Source organism: Molothrus ater, chromosome 1 (genome assembly GCF_012460135.2).
Source record: "Molothrus ater isolate BHLD 08-10-18 breed brown headed cowbird chromosome 1, BPBGC_Mater_1.1, whole genome shotgun sequence".
In the NCBI taxonomy this organism is placed as follows: Eukaryota; Metazoa; Chordata; class Aves; order Passeriformes; family Icteridae; genus Molothrus; species Molothrus ater.
Window position 1 is genome coordinate 104,211,021 of NC_050478.2, and position 15,298 is coordinate 104,226,318.

At 38.3% G+C, this 15,298-nt stretch overlaps 1 protein-coding gene across 1 annotated transcript in view; it reads left to right on the forward strand.

Annotated features, from left to right (window-relative positions):
- MYOM1 (myomesin 1) overlaps positions 1–15,298 on the forward strand; it is a 68,649-nt gene that overhangs the window by 7,548 nt on the left and 45,803 nt on the right. Inside the window, exons 3-8 of the mRNA XM_036407034.1 lie at positions 4,821–4,958; positions 9,152–9,362; positions 10,266–10,423; positions 14,005–14,097; positions 14,991–15,079; positions 15,201–15,260. Coding sequence (XP_036262927.1) covers positions 4,821–4,958; positions 9,152–9,362; positions 10,266–10,423; positions 14,005–14,097; positions 14,991–15,079; positions 15,201–15,260 — 749 coding nt within the window. The remainder of the gene's footprint in view (positions 1–4,820; positions 4,959–9,151; positions 9,363–10,265; positions 10,424–14,004; positions 14,098–14,990; positions 15,080–15,200; positions 15,261–15,298) is intronic.

Below are 15,298 nucleotides of genomic sequence, written 5' to 3' on the forward strand. Positions count from 1 at the left end.
GCAAACCTCTGGGCTCCCAAAAGAAAGGGCATCTCACCATGTAGAGCTTCCCTCTTCACACCCAGCCCTCCCCACCAGCTTATGGGGCTGTCTCTAGCCAAGCATTTCTTCTTTGGCTTCAGCAGAGGCAGGAAAAGTGACATGTGCTGCTTCCCTTGAGGCTCTGTTCAGGTGAGGGGTGCATGTCTCCCACAAGCCGATGTTGTGGCCACACATCCTCTTCCCCATCCAGCCCTTGGGGGCTGCCAGCATGGGCAGGTTGCTCCTGTGGGAAACCTGGCTCCTGGCTCCTTCTTCCACAGCAGTGCTCCATCCTCTGTGTGCTTCTGAGATTTTAGTCAGATCTGCCAAAGCTTCTTATAGAACGACAGGGCTGTCAAACAGGGCTGCTGGATTAAACTCCTTTAACTCCTTTTTGTGGAAGCTCAGTGATTTGCCTTTGCTCAAACTTTCACTGCTTTTCCATGTGTCTGGCAGTATTGTCTCCTGTCTAGCAGTATCAATAATCCCATTGTGCCCATTGTGTCACAGACAGATTATCTGCCACCAGCAGGGCCAGATACCTGCTTAGAGGGAAAGCAGAAGTTACTGGTGTGACTCAGGCATTGCATGTATTTTGCAGGTCAGGCAAAGCAGCAAAGAGGACATGGTGTAATTCAGGTGTACCAAGCAAAGAGAGGAAAAATGCCTTTCCAACTTGCCATTAATTGGGCTGCCAGTGAGAGCTAATGCTCTTCTGAACAACACTGTAACCAGGATCTGGACAAGGCTGAGTAAATAGTACACTTCCAGAAACATTAGAAGACCATGATCTTGGCACTGCTCATCCTTTGGTTTATTATAGGTGAGGGTTAAGAAGCTGGATTCCAGATGTCATACTCAAGCATGGAAATTGTTTTCATGAGACCTGCTGTGTGGAAACAATTCCCCTTCAAATGAAATTGTTGTGGAAGCTGTGTCAGGGAATATTGCCAGCAATATTGCCTGGGCTTGTGACAAACCTGTCAGCAACTTAAAAGTCACCAGAGAACATTTCTCATTTTTAGAGGCTGAATTTAAAGAGTTCTTTGCTGAAAATAATTTCTTTTTCCTTTCCTATAACTGGGTTTGCCAATCCTCCATCTCCTATTTACAGTAAATGAAAATACTGCATATTAGGAAAAAAACAGCTGCTAAAAAGAGAGCCTGGACAAGGCTTTGTAGCTAATGGAGCTTTTCCAGCAGGTGCAGCTGGTGCAACCATTGTGTATACCACTCTCTCTTTCTGCTTAGGACAAGATACATGGTTTTTTAGAGGTGTAAAAGAGCTTATATGTGCCTTTTCATGCAGGAGTGACATGACTAAAGAATAGGGTGTTGTGGTCTGCTTCCAGAATACATTTCTACATCCACTGGGTGCAGACTCTCTTTGGGCAGTGTGGCAGACTTGCCCCTTCAGGCACAGAAACAAGGGTAGTGCCAACATATTCTCTGTCTGAGGATAAGACATCAAGAGGGAACAAAAAATCTGTTTGGGAGTTGCAGATGCCCTGCACAATGTTTTCTTTAGCTCCTCTTTAGGCTAGAGGGAAAAGTTAATAGCATCTGTTTCTTACATCTCTACAGAACAATGCCTGTGCCTTTTACAACTCTATTGAAAAACCAGGAAAATGCTGGCATTGACATTTTAACATGCTGGAAACCACCCTGAAGTAAGGACAGTAGGCTTAGGTCACCAAACTTGATAAACCTGTACAGATAATATCTGACCTGGGAAAAAAAATATACATATGCTAGCTGGGCATATCAGATGAGGCTGAAAGATGTTAAAAGGTCATGGTACTGTTCCTCCCTATGAAACTAGAGAGCACTGATACCCTGCTCTTGCTCCTCTGGGGAGATTCTGTTCCACATATCAGGTAAAAGGTTGGAACGTTTTAAAATAAAGGGCAAGATTTTAGAATCTGGTTCAAGAAACAGAGTCCTCCTTTGGGCCACCTAAATAATGGTTTTAGGCAGGATTTTGTTTTGTGTTGCACAGGAAGAAATACTAAGAACACAGGAAAACAGGGAAATAAACCTTATAACAGAATAGTGTTTAACCTATTCTCTCAAGCAAAGAGCTCCATTTGAATATGTTTCTCCTAGCCTTCATCTAGCTCTGCCAGAACAGAAGCAAATGATAGAATTTAGAAAGGAGAAACATTTTCTGCTGCTTCAAATTTATTTTTCCAATCTCTTGGTTTATGCAGTGTAATTCTAAAGAACATTTTGGAGTGACTTGAGGTATCCCTCTGAAAACATCAGCTGGGTGCTGTGGTATGGTCATGAAGGTGAGATATTCAACTTCAAACATGTGGAGTGTTTGAGTGAAAAAACAGCCTCCAAACAAACAGAACCTGTAGCAATTTATTCTATTTATAAATTTATTTATAAATTTATATTTTTATAAATATAAATTTATATTTATATAAATATATACACATATATACACCCTAAGGAATATTTATCTATTAACAATTTATTTGAAAAGGCAATTTGCCTTTTCAAATAGTTTTAGAGAGATATAAAGGAAAGATAGGAAACCCCCACTGCCATACAGGGAAGATATCAACAAAATGCCTAGCAGGGAGTGATGGGAACTGCTATATATGCTTCCCATTAATTCCCTGCATGAATGTGTAATCTGGACCTTAAATGAAAACTAAACTGACTGCAAGACCAATCTCTCCTTTAGGAATAATGTGTTTGTCTGGATTTAACAGTGTTGTAAATACCTGAGCTGAAATTTTCACCACATTTCAACTACATTTATGAAAATAAAAACTTCTAGACATTTTAGTTGAAGTTCAATTGGTAGTGTGATCCTTCATGATCTAAAAACAACTAGGAATGAAGTGGCCTCCTAACAGGTTCAGCCTAAAGCTCTGAGGAAATCTAATGGCTGTCAGAGTCAAAATTCCAGGTTTGACCCATTTTTAAATAGGACAGGAATAAAAGTCACCTGCTAAGTAAAGATCTGCAGCTCCTTACAGACTCTAGTTCAATTAAGAAAAGTAATGAAAATAATTTGCCTTTCATGTTTTTTATCCCTTATTTGATGAGTTCTCCCAGTGCATTTGTGGCTTGCTATAGTGATTGCACCACATCATTGTCCAGCCCAGGAGTAAGGCCATTGCACACCCCATTTCAATGTGTCTCTCTGTCTCTCTCTTCCTTTTTTATTTTACTCTGCCTGGACTGTTCCCAAGTGTTTTCTGCTTGGATTTTTGTCCCTAAAGCTGGATCTGCCTCTCTTGTACTCCCTGTTAAATCAGGGAGTCCTGGCTGTCCTGGGCAGTGCCTGGTGTCAAAACCCAGAGCCCACAGCATTTATCTCCTGTAGATGTGGTCTGTCCCTGAGCTGACCCAGTGGTGCCTGACATGGAAAACCCTTGGTCCCAGTCCTGCAGTGTGTGCCACAGTCCCTCATGGGCTGTGCCTTCTTTTGTGTGGAAAGCAGGTTACAGGGAGAGGAGGGAGGAAGGAGAAGCAGTACATGGTTCTTCTACCCCCTGTACTGAAGGTCTCTTGGCAGAAGTGCTGCAGGCCTGGTGATGGTGGCACCTGGGGAGCACAGAGGAATTACATTAAGACAGAGAGCTAGAGAATGGGAGACTGATTTAACAGGAATTGGGTAGGGAGAGAACTCAGTCTGGGCAAAGGGATGGACACAAAGAAATGAAGGAAGGAAAGATGGGAGAATGAAAGTGATCCTTGTCATCTCACACACAGTCTCAGTGGATAGATTACTAGCATGTATTTTGGAAACTAAGCACTCTTCTTGTGTTGGTGGTGGCACTTTTGCAGGGATACAGCCTAAGGAAAACATTAGCCCAAGGATATAATATTATATTACATTATGCATGTGAAGCATTCCCAGGGGCCCAGTGTTAGCATGGGTTTTGATGTATGTGTAACCAGTGTAAGGTATCCAGGGTGTGGGAAGCAGGTTATCCCTGACAGAGGCACATGTCAGGGCTAACGAGCCTTGCTGAGAAACCATCATTCTGCTCCTGTATCTGCACATGTAAGCAGGGAGCTCAGACTGTGTAGACAAATCCTCAGACCAGAAGCAGACTCACATGTGATTTTCTGTGGTGATGTGGCAAGACAGGTGAATAGACACTTTGGGGATTTTTTAAAGGCTGACAAATAATTAGCACATTCAATAGATGTGGCAATTAGATATGTGGTGCTTTGGCAAAGGAGGACCAGGTGTTTCAAGCTTTGTTTACACAATTTGTAACTATGTTAAAAATTAACCTAAAGTGATTGCCTCAAATGTGCTTCATGCTCTCCAGAATCCCTCCCAGGCTGGTGAGGACGGGGCGGGGGGGAAGCTCTTCCTCCTTTTCAGTCATCCTCCATTTATCTCTGCTATGTTAAATGGTGCTACTTCACGCAACTCTTCTCTTCCCATTGGAGTGGTATGGGAGAGCAGTGAGAATGGCAACACTGCTTTCTGAGCAATGCAGTGCCCTACAATTTCTGTAGAGAGACTTAAACAATCTTCCCAAGTCCCAACCCTAAAGCTATTAAAAGTACATTGCTACCAGGTATATTGCTTACTCTATCTATTCAGATTTAATACCAAGGAGCATAAGTGGTCAGTTTGTAATGATGGAGTTGTCAAAAGTACACTTAGTTATGTGTTTAATAACTCTGAAACTATGGCTATTAAAAATTATAAATTCTTGATTACAAAACAAGACAGCAAAAAGTTGTAGCACTTTAATTGCATTTTTGAGTGCTTCTTAGCAGCTCTTTTCCTGATTTTAACAATATAATTTTTATTTCAGACTGAAAAATTCCAACTTAATGATAGAAGATCAATCCTATAAGATGAGTCCCAAAGCAAAGAGGGCAAAACAGAGTTTGATATCAGAGGACAAAGAGAATGAAGCCTTAGACTACTCAGTGCCCATATTCACAGGAAGGTATGTTCATTTTCATTTTGTTTGGTATCTTATTTCTGACATTTTATTGACAAATTATAAAATAACAAATCCATTAATCCATCTTTAAACTCATGGATCTTATGGTGATAGTTTGCACTTCATATGAGTGATAAAGAGAAAAAGAGAAGTCAACTGACTGGCAGAAAATTGGACATTGTTCATCCAGAGCCAGGACAAACGAACCTATGTGTCTGGACTTTGTTTTGAACACATTGTCAAGGCCACTTTCTATGAAATGAAAATATAATTAGAACCCTGCCTATTGGGAACCTGGCAAGCATGTTGTCCACATTATTCAGCTTATTCTTTTGGTTTGAAGACTTGTTCTGTAATCAAATCTGTCCTACCAAGCATTAAACATAGAAACAATGAAACAATGTGCTAATATCTTGTCCTGGCACAGGGAAAACCTGGAATAAAACCAAATGCTTTCTCAAATCCATTGTAATGATTCATCCTGATCTCACGTGTTGGTGGTATTTATTGCATGGTTACTACTGATGTAATACATCTTACTGCAGCAGTGTTCTCAGTAAAGCTGAATGTGAACTTTATGTGGAAGCCAGAACCAACAGCAGCAAAGAGGCTCCCCTGCCCTTTTTTGGGGTATGGCATAGTGATTTTAGTAGGAGTCTCCAGCAGTTCCAGCATAGTCATTTGTTCAGATTAATACATACTGGGGTGTAGTGTGGAGAATTATTCCTGGTTAGAGGCCAGGAAAAAATTTTCTTGCCCACCTGCGGTTGAAGAGAAACCTCCCTTCAACCTGTCTTTCCTCTGCAGCACAGCATTTTTTTCAGGGGACACATCCAAGTTGTTCTGGGAGCCAGTGCTTCTCTGTCTACTGCTTCACCAACACCCAAAGGCAGTTCTGCTTTATATCCAAACTTGTGGTTTCACGTGACCTGAGTTCTAGCTTGTCTGTGGAGGATGTTATTGCTCTGGCCTTTTGAGCATTTGTGGTGCTTTTGTGATGAGAACAGTAGCTTTGTTTTTTATTAGCTCCCTCCCACTGTCTCAGAGTAATTTTTTCTCACCCCTTGTACATTCCTGTGTTGGTTTCAGTGCTGTTTGATCCAAACAACATTAAAAAACACACTGCTGCCTTTTAAAAAAATTGCTTTGGAGTTTCATCTGTATCTTTTGTGATAGAAACACATAAAAATGCGGCAGTCTCACACAAAACTTGAGATAACATATTCTCAAGGCTTCTCACTACTTTTGCCTCTCAGCCAGTGTTTATACTTATGTAGCAGTTTTGGAGCTCACCATCATCTGTCTCCCATGCCCTCAAGCACAAATATCCTTCCTTTTTATTGTATGTTGAGTCTACACAAGTAAAATTTATAGTATTGGGCAATAGTCGAAAAACACAACTGTTGATTAGTACTTAGCTTTTTTACAGGCCTCTGTGATCTTAGCACATCATGTTAACATCTTAACAAATATTAAGAAATTACTTCATTTATTTCATTTTTTAATGCATACAGTAATATCTAACTCAATGTGATGGTGTGTAGCTTCATTTATTTGTGTCTGTAAAATATTTTGGGGTCCTGTTTAGAAATCTACATTAAAAGGTACTATCAAATTTTTTTGTTGGTGGTGGTTTTTTGGGGATTTTTTTTTGTGTGTGTCAATCTTACTTTTTGCTTATGGCAATTCAGAAAGCTGTGTGTGCTTTTCTGCCACTGAAATGACCCAAACATTTTAAATTTTGTTTTGGGATTTTAAATTTTTTTTTAAAATTAGTTAAAAAGAGCATATGATGACTGTCAAGTGCTCAACTCAACATGACATGAAATGGTATCTGGTTTAGGCTTTTCACTGTTGGAATCATGCTCATGACCACATGCCAAGACTGTGGAAGTTGCATGCCACATTCCTCTCAGATATTTATTTTTGTTTGAAAGATAACAGCTGAAGCCCATTGAAGCATGTGCATGCTGTATGTCATTCCCAAATTCCCCAGTGAAATTGATGTGTTGTTTCCCATAGGCAGAGAGCTGTTAAAAGGAATAGTTATTTATAAAGGTCATCTCTCTGTGGGTTTGTTGGAGCTGGGTGACCTTCAGCGATGTGTCACCATTTCCATTATTTGGTTCTGCTTCAGAACCCTCAGGTTCTGCTGTAGAAAGAATAGTTTGCCCAGATTATTCACTTAGCAACTGATCCTTTTAAACACCTTTTAAACACCTGGGCTAATCCTTGCAAGAGAAAATTGTGGACAGGCAGACAGTATTTTAGACAGTAAAACACCCAGAGCTTGATGTAATGCCAGAAGTGCTGAAGTTGCTGAATGTGGCTCATGAACTATTTGCAATCACTAATAAGCCTATGCCAAAGGAATGTAGATGGCAGATACCCTTAAAATGATATTTTGCCTGTGCCATTTGGGGTTGGATCTGGTTGGATCTGTTTGAAAATTATTTTCTACTGAAACCCTTGAGACTTGACTGTAAAACTTGACTGTAAAATCCACTCTTAAATGGTACAGTTTGCTGGTTTTTGCATTTGTCATTTAAGGAAACATGTTTCTCTTTGATCTGGGAAGATTATAACTGGGAGAATTATTAGAAAAGCTAAATATTTAATACTGTTGATCAAAAGCATCTGGGGATTACAACTGCAGATGACTAGGATGAGTTCTATTTTAGTCAGAGGATATTCATCAGCTCCCAAAAGATGCTTAATGTCTTAAGGAACCAGTCCACACTGTGAAGTTGCTGAGATCTTAACTAATGTAATTAAGGAGGGAATAGTATCAGTTTGCCTTTGAACAAAAATGCCATGGATTCATTTAAAATGAATGTAGGAAGCTATATTCATATTCATTATACTGAGTTTTTCAAAACTGTTTTAAAAAATCTCTTCCATATATCTGCAGCTTCAGGTGATATTTGTGGAGACATCTGATGTACCTAAGTGTAAGGAATCTATCATTCCACTGATTTCTTAAGGATCATCCTCTTAAAGCAGACTAAAACACAGGAAGCTGAGTTTGAGGGTGGTCAAAGCTCTCTGCTGTTAAGTAAGATTTTTAGTCCTTTCAGCAGCTGTTAAATGTAATTAAGTTAACAGCATTCCACTGCTTGACTGTCTTGCATCTCATGCAATTGACTTCATATGTAAGGGGCCTGGACACTTGATTCTGAGCTGAAACTCAATTTTTTTTAGTATTGAGATGTGCTGTCAGATGCATAATATTGGCTATCTTAAAAAAAAAAAACAGAGAAAAAATTTCTTCCTTCTATTTTTTGCTTTGTAGTATTAAGTTTTTCATGATAAAAGAGAGTCTATGCTTTAGTGCACTCTAGCAACAGAGGTGATGTTTCTATAGTGCTTGCAAGATGGCACTTAATGAGAACTTAAACAGAGTTTGTTTTCAGTGTGCTATCTAATGTTCCCTTACAGTAACTAAATTTAGCAGGAGGATATTGATGATGCTTCTTAAGTCAAGGAACTCTCATTGTGCATGCACCACTACAGCAGCTGTAATGTCTTGGCAGTGCCAAACCAGTATGGTTTCAAAAGTGCATCCACATGTGAGTGTGGAAACAGGATTGCACCCACTGAGAGCTCTTTGTGTCTCACCTCTGTACAGAGCCTGAAGAGGACACTGCAAGAAAATCCATAGTTATCTTCCTGAAAGATAATACAGAATGGAATTTATATAGCATATACAAATTATGTAGCATATATAGCAATATTGGATGGAACTTTCTGTGAACAAAGAGAACTTTTTGCTGTCTACAGTTGAATAGGGTGGGATGGGGGGTTAATAATTCATGAATGAGGATATTGATTGCTATAAAGCTACAATTATCTGTTGCCCCTTTGGCAGTGCTGTTACAAATACTGCAGCTGTAAGTTAATACCTTGAAGATCTGTGGTTGTGCCTTACACTCGTCTTTATAGTGATGGAGATAAAAAGCCACAGCAGGATAATGTTTAAACTGAAAATGTGCGTGGCATATTTAGAGGGAGAGGCCCTGAACATGGCCATGACTTTGGACAGTCTTTCTGCAGAATCCCTTCCATGTTTCTGCTTTGAATACATATGAGAGTGGTGTAGCAGAAGGGTGTTGGCCACCGTAGTGGCTGATGTGGTAGTAAGTAGAAACATGTCGAACATGTTCTCAGCATTTTCCAATTTCTAAAAATTCTTTCAGACAAGTGAATATCAGTGGTATCACAGACACTGAAGAAGAGAGAATTAAGGAAAGTGCTGCATATGTTGCCAAGAGGAACCTTTTTGCCACAGGGGAAGGAGTTAGTGTCAGCAAGGTGGCCAAGACAACTTCTGAAGAGGAACATCATGAAAAAAAGTCAAGGAAAGTGGCGATCCGGGAGTCTGCTGAACGTGTGGCCATGAAGAAAACGGTAAAGGATTAGAAATTAATACTTAAGCTGGAAAAAAAAGTTAGTCTTTTTTTGTTTGGTGTTTGTAAAGTGCCTAGCACACCACTGCCCTGATATAATCCATGGGCAATCACAACAATGGTAGTAATTAACCTAAGTATTTTCAATGGAAATCTCTTGAACCTGTCCAGTACTGAGAAACCATTGTAAGGAAAACTGGTATTGCCCTGTTTATAAAAATCCTCTTTTAATAATATGAATACAGGGACCTGGAATTCTCCATATATTTGAAAGTTAGGGCAGAAAAGAAATAATTATTTTTGCAGAAAGGAAGATTTATACCGTATTAGGAGTTTTTCCCAGCTCTGTGGATAGTCAAGCAGTTGAAGCAGTTACCTTAGGAGGATGAAAGATCCTGTCAGGAGAAAAGGTTTGAAAGTAGTTCTGTCAGAGATTATCTAGGCATAGAGAGTCTAGACCTTTAGATCTAAAGCCTGGTGCCTAGGGTTCTTGATCTAGCCTTTAGAGCCTAGATCTTGTGCATTACAGCACAAGTACAGAAGACATCTGAATTTCAGGCCTATTTCACCTCCCACTCTGTATTTAAAACAATAAGTAATTAAATGTGGAATATCATTTTAGTTAGAATAGTTTTGAGAGGAAAAGCCCTTTAAAATCAAATCTAGTTAGTTTGGACGGAGAACTTCTGGAAAATGAAAACTTTATTTTCTGTGTCCAGGAGAAATAAACACATTAAGTGTGTCTGAATGTTTAAATAAAAATTGCAGGGGGTTTTGCCTTTTTCTTTCTTTTTTTTTTTTTTTTTGTTTTTTGGGGTTTTTTGTTTGGTTTGGTTTGGTATTAATAATTTGCACTTCTAACTGCTGCTATAATCAAGTGTATAATAAAATGTTTCTTTTCCAGCTAGAAGAGACTCAGGCATTCCATAGAAAGCTGAATCAAGATAAACTCTTACATGCTCCTGAGTTTATCATTGAGCCTCGATCCCACACCATCTGGGAAAAGGAAAATGTTAGATTTAATTGTTCAGTGGCTGGCTGGCCAGAACCCCGTGTTACGTGGTAAGTTTGTATCTCTGGCACTGAATGTCACCACTTAACCAGAATCTGAAGTTATCTCAGTAAATGTAGTAATTTTTCTGGAAAGATATAAGTTAAATTAAGAAAAAAATCAGGTACTGATGGCAGGCCTGTCAAAGACCTTTCACGTCACATTGTAAAGAAAAAGAGCAAAATATTAAAATGAAGTAATGATAATAACAACACAAGTAATTATATAATTATTATAATAAATCAACTAATAGGATAATATTTAAAATATTTGTGTAACAGCACTAGGAATAAATAAACAAACTTTTTTTTATTTGGTAGAGACATCAAATATATTCCTTCTGTCAATGATGAGGAAAAATAACAGTTTAATTTATCATACTATCTTTGAAAATGTTTTCCAAATACTTGAGTTTAGTTCTGCAAATGACACTAACATGCCTGAAGCGTTAAAGAAGGCTTTGGTCAAGAGCAAACTTTTTGGCAGCTGAGCAGTCATAGTGGTGAATCTCCATGAAATAGAAATCCCCTGATGATGCTGTGAAATCTCAGTAATGATGATGTGTTCATAGCAGACACATTGTCAGTGTTTGGAGTCAGTGACTTCAGGTAGATCTGAAACCATCCAAATAAAATGAAAACTTTGGAAGTATTGGAAAATTTTGCAGAATATGCTGAGTTGGAAGGGGAACATCTACTATATCATAATGTTATGTAATAATCATATATTGCAATTTGCTACTTGAATTGTGTAAGGGACACTACATTTGTTTAGATATTAAAACCCTTAATCTCAGGGCTTGTCAAAAATTGCTATTAAGAGGTATATTGATAGGCCAGAGCTGAGTCCACAAAGTCACTGATCCCTCTCCTGGGACTCTGACAGCCAGGCTCTGCATGGACACATCTTTCCTATCCTGTAAGGATTACAAGTGCCCTGTGTTCACATTCCACCTGGAGAGGATTCCAGACAAACCCTTCAGATCTGGTCTCAGCTGGATATAAGCAATGGTCAGCTATGCTCATGGCTGTAATCCAGCTCTGTAACATGAATCCTACCCAAGAATTCAAGAGCTGGGTCATTTTCACTTTGGTTGAGATTCACTTTATCCCCAAAACCTGGCATGGTTAAACTGAGCCTTCAGCTGTGAACCAGCCTTTCATCTAAGTGCTAAATGTGGATGGTGGAAATTAATACATCATTTTACTGTACATCTGAATTCCAAAGGGATTTCAGTTTGCCACAGGCTACTAATGAAAAAAAAAAAAAAGAAAAAGAGATCACATCCTTTTCAGCAGGTGTTTTTGCTCTAAGATATAGAACAGTGCTGACCTGGATCTGTCAGCTTTCATTCAGCCTTTCTAACAAAATGTCAGTAGAATATTGCAAACAGTCATTCTTTCTATAAGTAATGAAGACCTTTTCATGCTGTGCCTGAAAATCTATAAAGCTTTATGGACTTTCTCTAAAGAAAACCTGCCTGATGCAGCTGTTCTGACTCCCCTGGAAAAAAAAGCATATGGAAAGCCCAGGACATTTGAAACCAGTAGCAGAAAGCATAAATTATCAGTGCCTAATGACAGTGAGAGGTTACAGTCCCACATTAGCTAATGACTTGGCTGCTCTGGAATTTGCATTTCCAGAAATAACAAGTGGTCCTTTTAACATGAGTCCTATTCTTTCTATAGATGAATATAAATAAACAAAAATTGGATCAATTACTTTTTACTAACCTGATAATGAAGACAAAAGAAGTGAAAGTCTTCTTGCTGCTGGCATGACCCAGTAAAAGTTTGTTTCTGCACAGCACCCCATTCCACCAAATAACTTTGCTGCCATAGGATCCAAAAGTTGCCCAGCCCTTTGGAGAAAATTTAAAGATACTGTGGAGCTAAGTCCTGTTTACACAATTTCATATGCCCTGGAAAATATTGAGAACTGATGGCATTATTCTATTTTCTAAAATATTTTACACCCTAGAAGTAATAAAAAGATGCCCTGATGTTCCCAGGCAGTTCAATTTAGGGGGCACCAGCTCACAGATGAAGTGAAGAGTGGTGGGGAATGTATTACTCTTGCTGGGTTCATGTATTATTCATTGCCTAACCCAGGATAATAGAGTAATGAGGTCAGGCATCTCTGCAAATGATTGATGTGCAGAATAGAGAGTACTGCCCTGCACTGAGTCCCTTTTCATAGGCGTTTTACTGAGAGGAAGATGAGGATAAAAAGCATTAGGGTTTATGGTTCTTACTCACTTAAGCACTTGGAAAACCCTCAGTGTATTACTATGCCCAAATATTTGTAGTCAGGGAAATATTCCTTATTGTACAACAGTGATGGTGCTGAAAGACATTCTTCAGATTTATTGTGATATAGCTTCATCTTGAGACATATTTAACTGATCATATTCTTGGTGAAAATAAAATCGTTAATTACTGATTTGTTTGGTGAAGTGGGGCAAGCCACAGACACGAGACCAGTTCCCTTTCCTGACTGAAAATCATGAAAGGTTTAAAATATAAAATCTGAAATGAAAAAGCAAACTTCTTTGTCTGGCTATCTGTTGTGAGAATAAAGATTTATTTAAGCTACATCAGAGTAAAAGATGCTTTTATCTATCATCTTTTATAATTTCATTTTGTTTATATAATACACCTTATGAAGAGAGAAAGCTTTGTAAAGTATGACACTCTCTTGGGAAGCATTTTTTCTTTATGGACCTCAAATCAGTGCCAAATGTACTGAATACAATTCAGAGTGCAATTTATTTATTAGACTTCTATTGCCAGTTTTATCCATATTTCCAGTGCCTGCTTAAGAGAGGATTCAAACAAACATTTACTTGGTTACACTGTGTATTATCCAGAATGAGTGACATTTTATGCAGCAATTGAAGAGGAAGAATTTATCATGCACCACTGTTCTTCCACTATGAGTCTCAAGGTGTTTGTATTAATTCTGAAATTAGCAGTACTAGTTCACCAATGATCAGCACTGGTTCATTCATTTCTTCAAACTGGAACAACTGGGAATTTTGAACAGTAAACCTTTCCTACCTGAAGATACACCTGTGCCAGAAAACACTCATAGTGTATTCCAGTCTAACCCTGTTAAGTTGCAAGTAAAGAAAAAAGTTAACTTTTTACCTGACTTTTTTTGTATATCTAAAGGTTTTTAAAGTAGGTCAAATAAGCAAACCAAACAAATTTTTTATGATAGCTAGTAAGTAAGGAGGCTACAAAATTTTTATTTGCCATTTACAAAACTCTGAGGTGTTGCTCATATGACTCCTCCTTTCTTTTACAAGTGGCAACATGAAGTTCATGGTAGTATGAGCTGATTTTCATCCCACTCAAGACTATTTCTTTTTCAATTTGAGAATAAAATCTACCTGGGGCAGGTCAAAGAAAAAGAGAGAAAGGTTACACTTCCAAAGATATGTCATGTCTTCCCAGGGAGTCAGACTACAGTTTATCAAGGAGAAATGGTGATGCTCTAATGATGTTCTACTTTAAATATCAAGCAGTTGACCTTTTAAAGTATAGAATGACTTGTCCTTGTGACATACTGCTTCTTTGCTTTTCCATAGGTACAAGAATAATGTGCCCATTGATGTACAGGCTCACCCTGGCAAGTATATTATTCAAAGTCGGTATGGGCTGCACTCCCTGGAGATTACAGAGTAAGGAAATATTAAATAATTTAACAAACAACTTTACCTGAAATGTTGCTATAGAATGAGAGCTGCAAAATGTGAATATACCTCTTGGGGATGCAAGAGATATCAAGTCAGGTAATATCAGAGATATCAACTGTGGTGAATGCTGTCTTCTAAATGTTGAAGCAGTTCTGGTTTACCTCAGTAGAGGACATGCAATTTACCTGAGTTATTTATTTGGATTATTTATCTGGATATTCTGTTTATGGCAGAGTTAGAAAAGTGGGACATCTATGATTACTTTTTCCATCTGCTTGATGAGTACAATTAAACATGTAAAAATATGTGAATTAACTGTTTTTCAAATATAGCAAAGTTCACGATTCTTACTGAAATGAGGAACAGAACAGAGATGTCTTTACATATGTACAAGAAAGATCTTTAACAGTACTCATCTTCTAAGTGGGAAATTTTTGCACTCCCTTTGCATTAAAAATATTGAAAACATAAGTCCTAATCAACAACAACCTGGATTTGACGATTTTTTTACTGGAAGGTGCCCTTCGAAAATATTTTATGAAACCGACCATTCCTACAAGTTCCATATTAGGCATCTCTTCATAGAAGACAGTAAATTAACAATGAATATTATCAGATAATTTTTCCTACTTATGCTGTATACTCAATTTCAATTCTGTAAGTGATATTTGGAAAGAGACATTTATTTCAAACACTGGGGTTTAACATTGAGAAAAACCTATTGGGTACAATCAATCCAGTGTCTAGTGTGTCTGTCTCCCAAGGTTTTACTTTATAGATTTTACCCAGATTTCTGAGGGTTTTCTTAATCTGAAACACCAGAGAGGCTATGCCAAGGAGTGCTTAGGTGCTCTGCCTAATCATTTTTATCATTTCAGATGTGAATTTGACGACACTGCCCAGTATCATGCCTCTGCTATGAATGTTAAAGGAGAAGTTTCAGTTTATGCTTCCCTCGTGGTAAAGAGTAGGTTGCAAAATATTTCCTTCAAGGTTTTTATTAAAATGCACATTACCAGTTTTTGTTTTGTGGCTCACAGAGCCTTTGCCTCTTCGTGGTAGTGACTATTTTGTCTTTTTCTGTGTAGGGTACAAAGGAGAAATTGATGCAAGTCTTTTGCACAGTAGAAATCTTTCCCTCTCTCCATGTAAGTCACAATATGTTTCTTTGACACTTCCATTTATA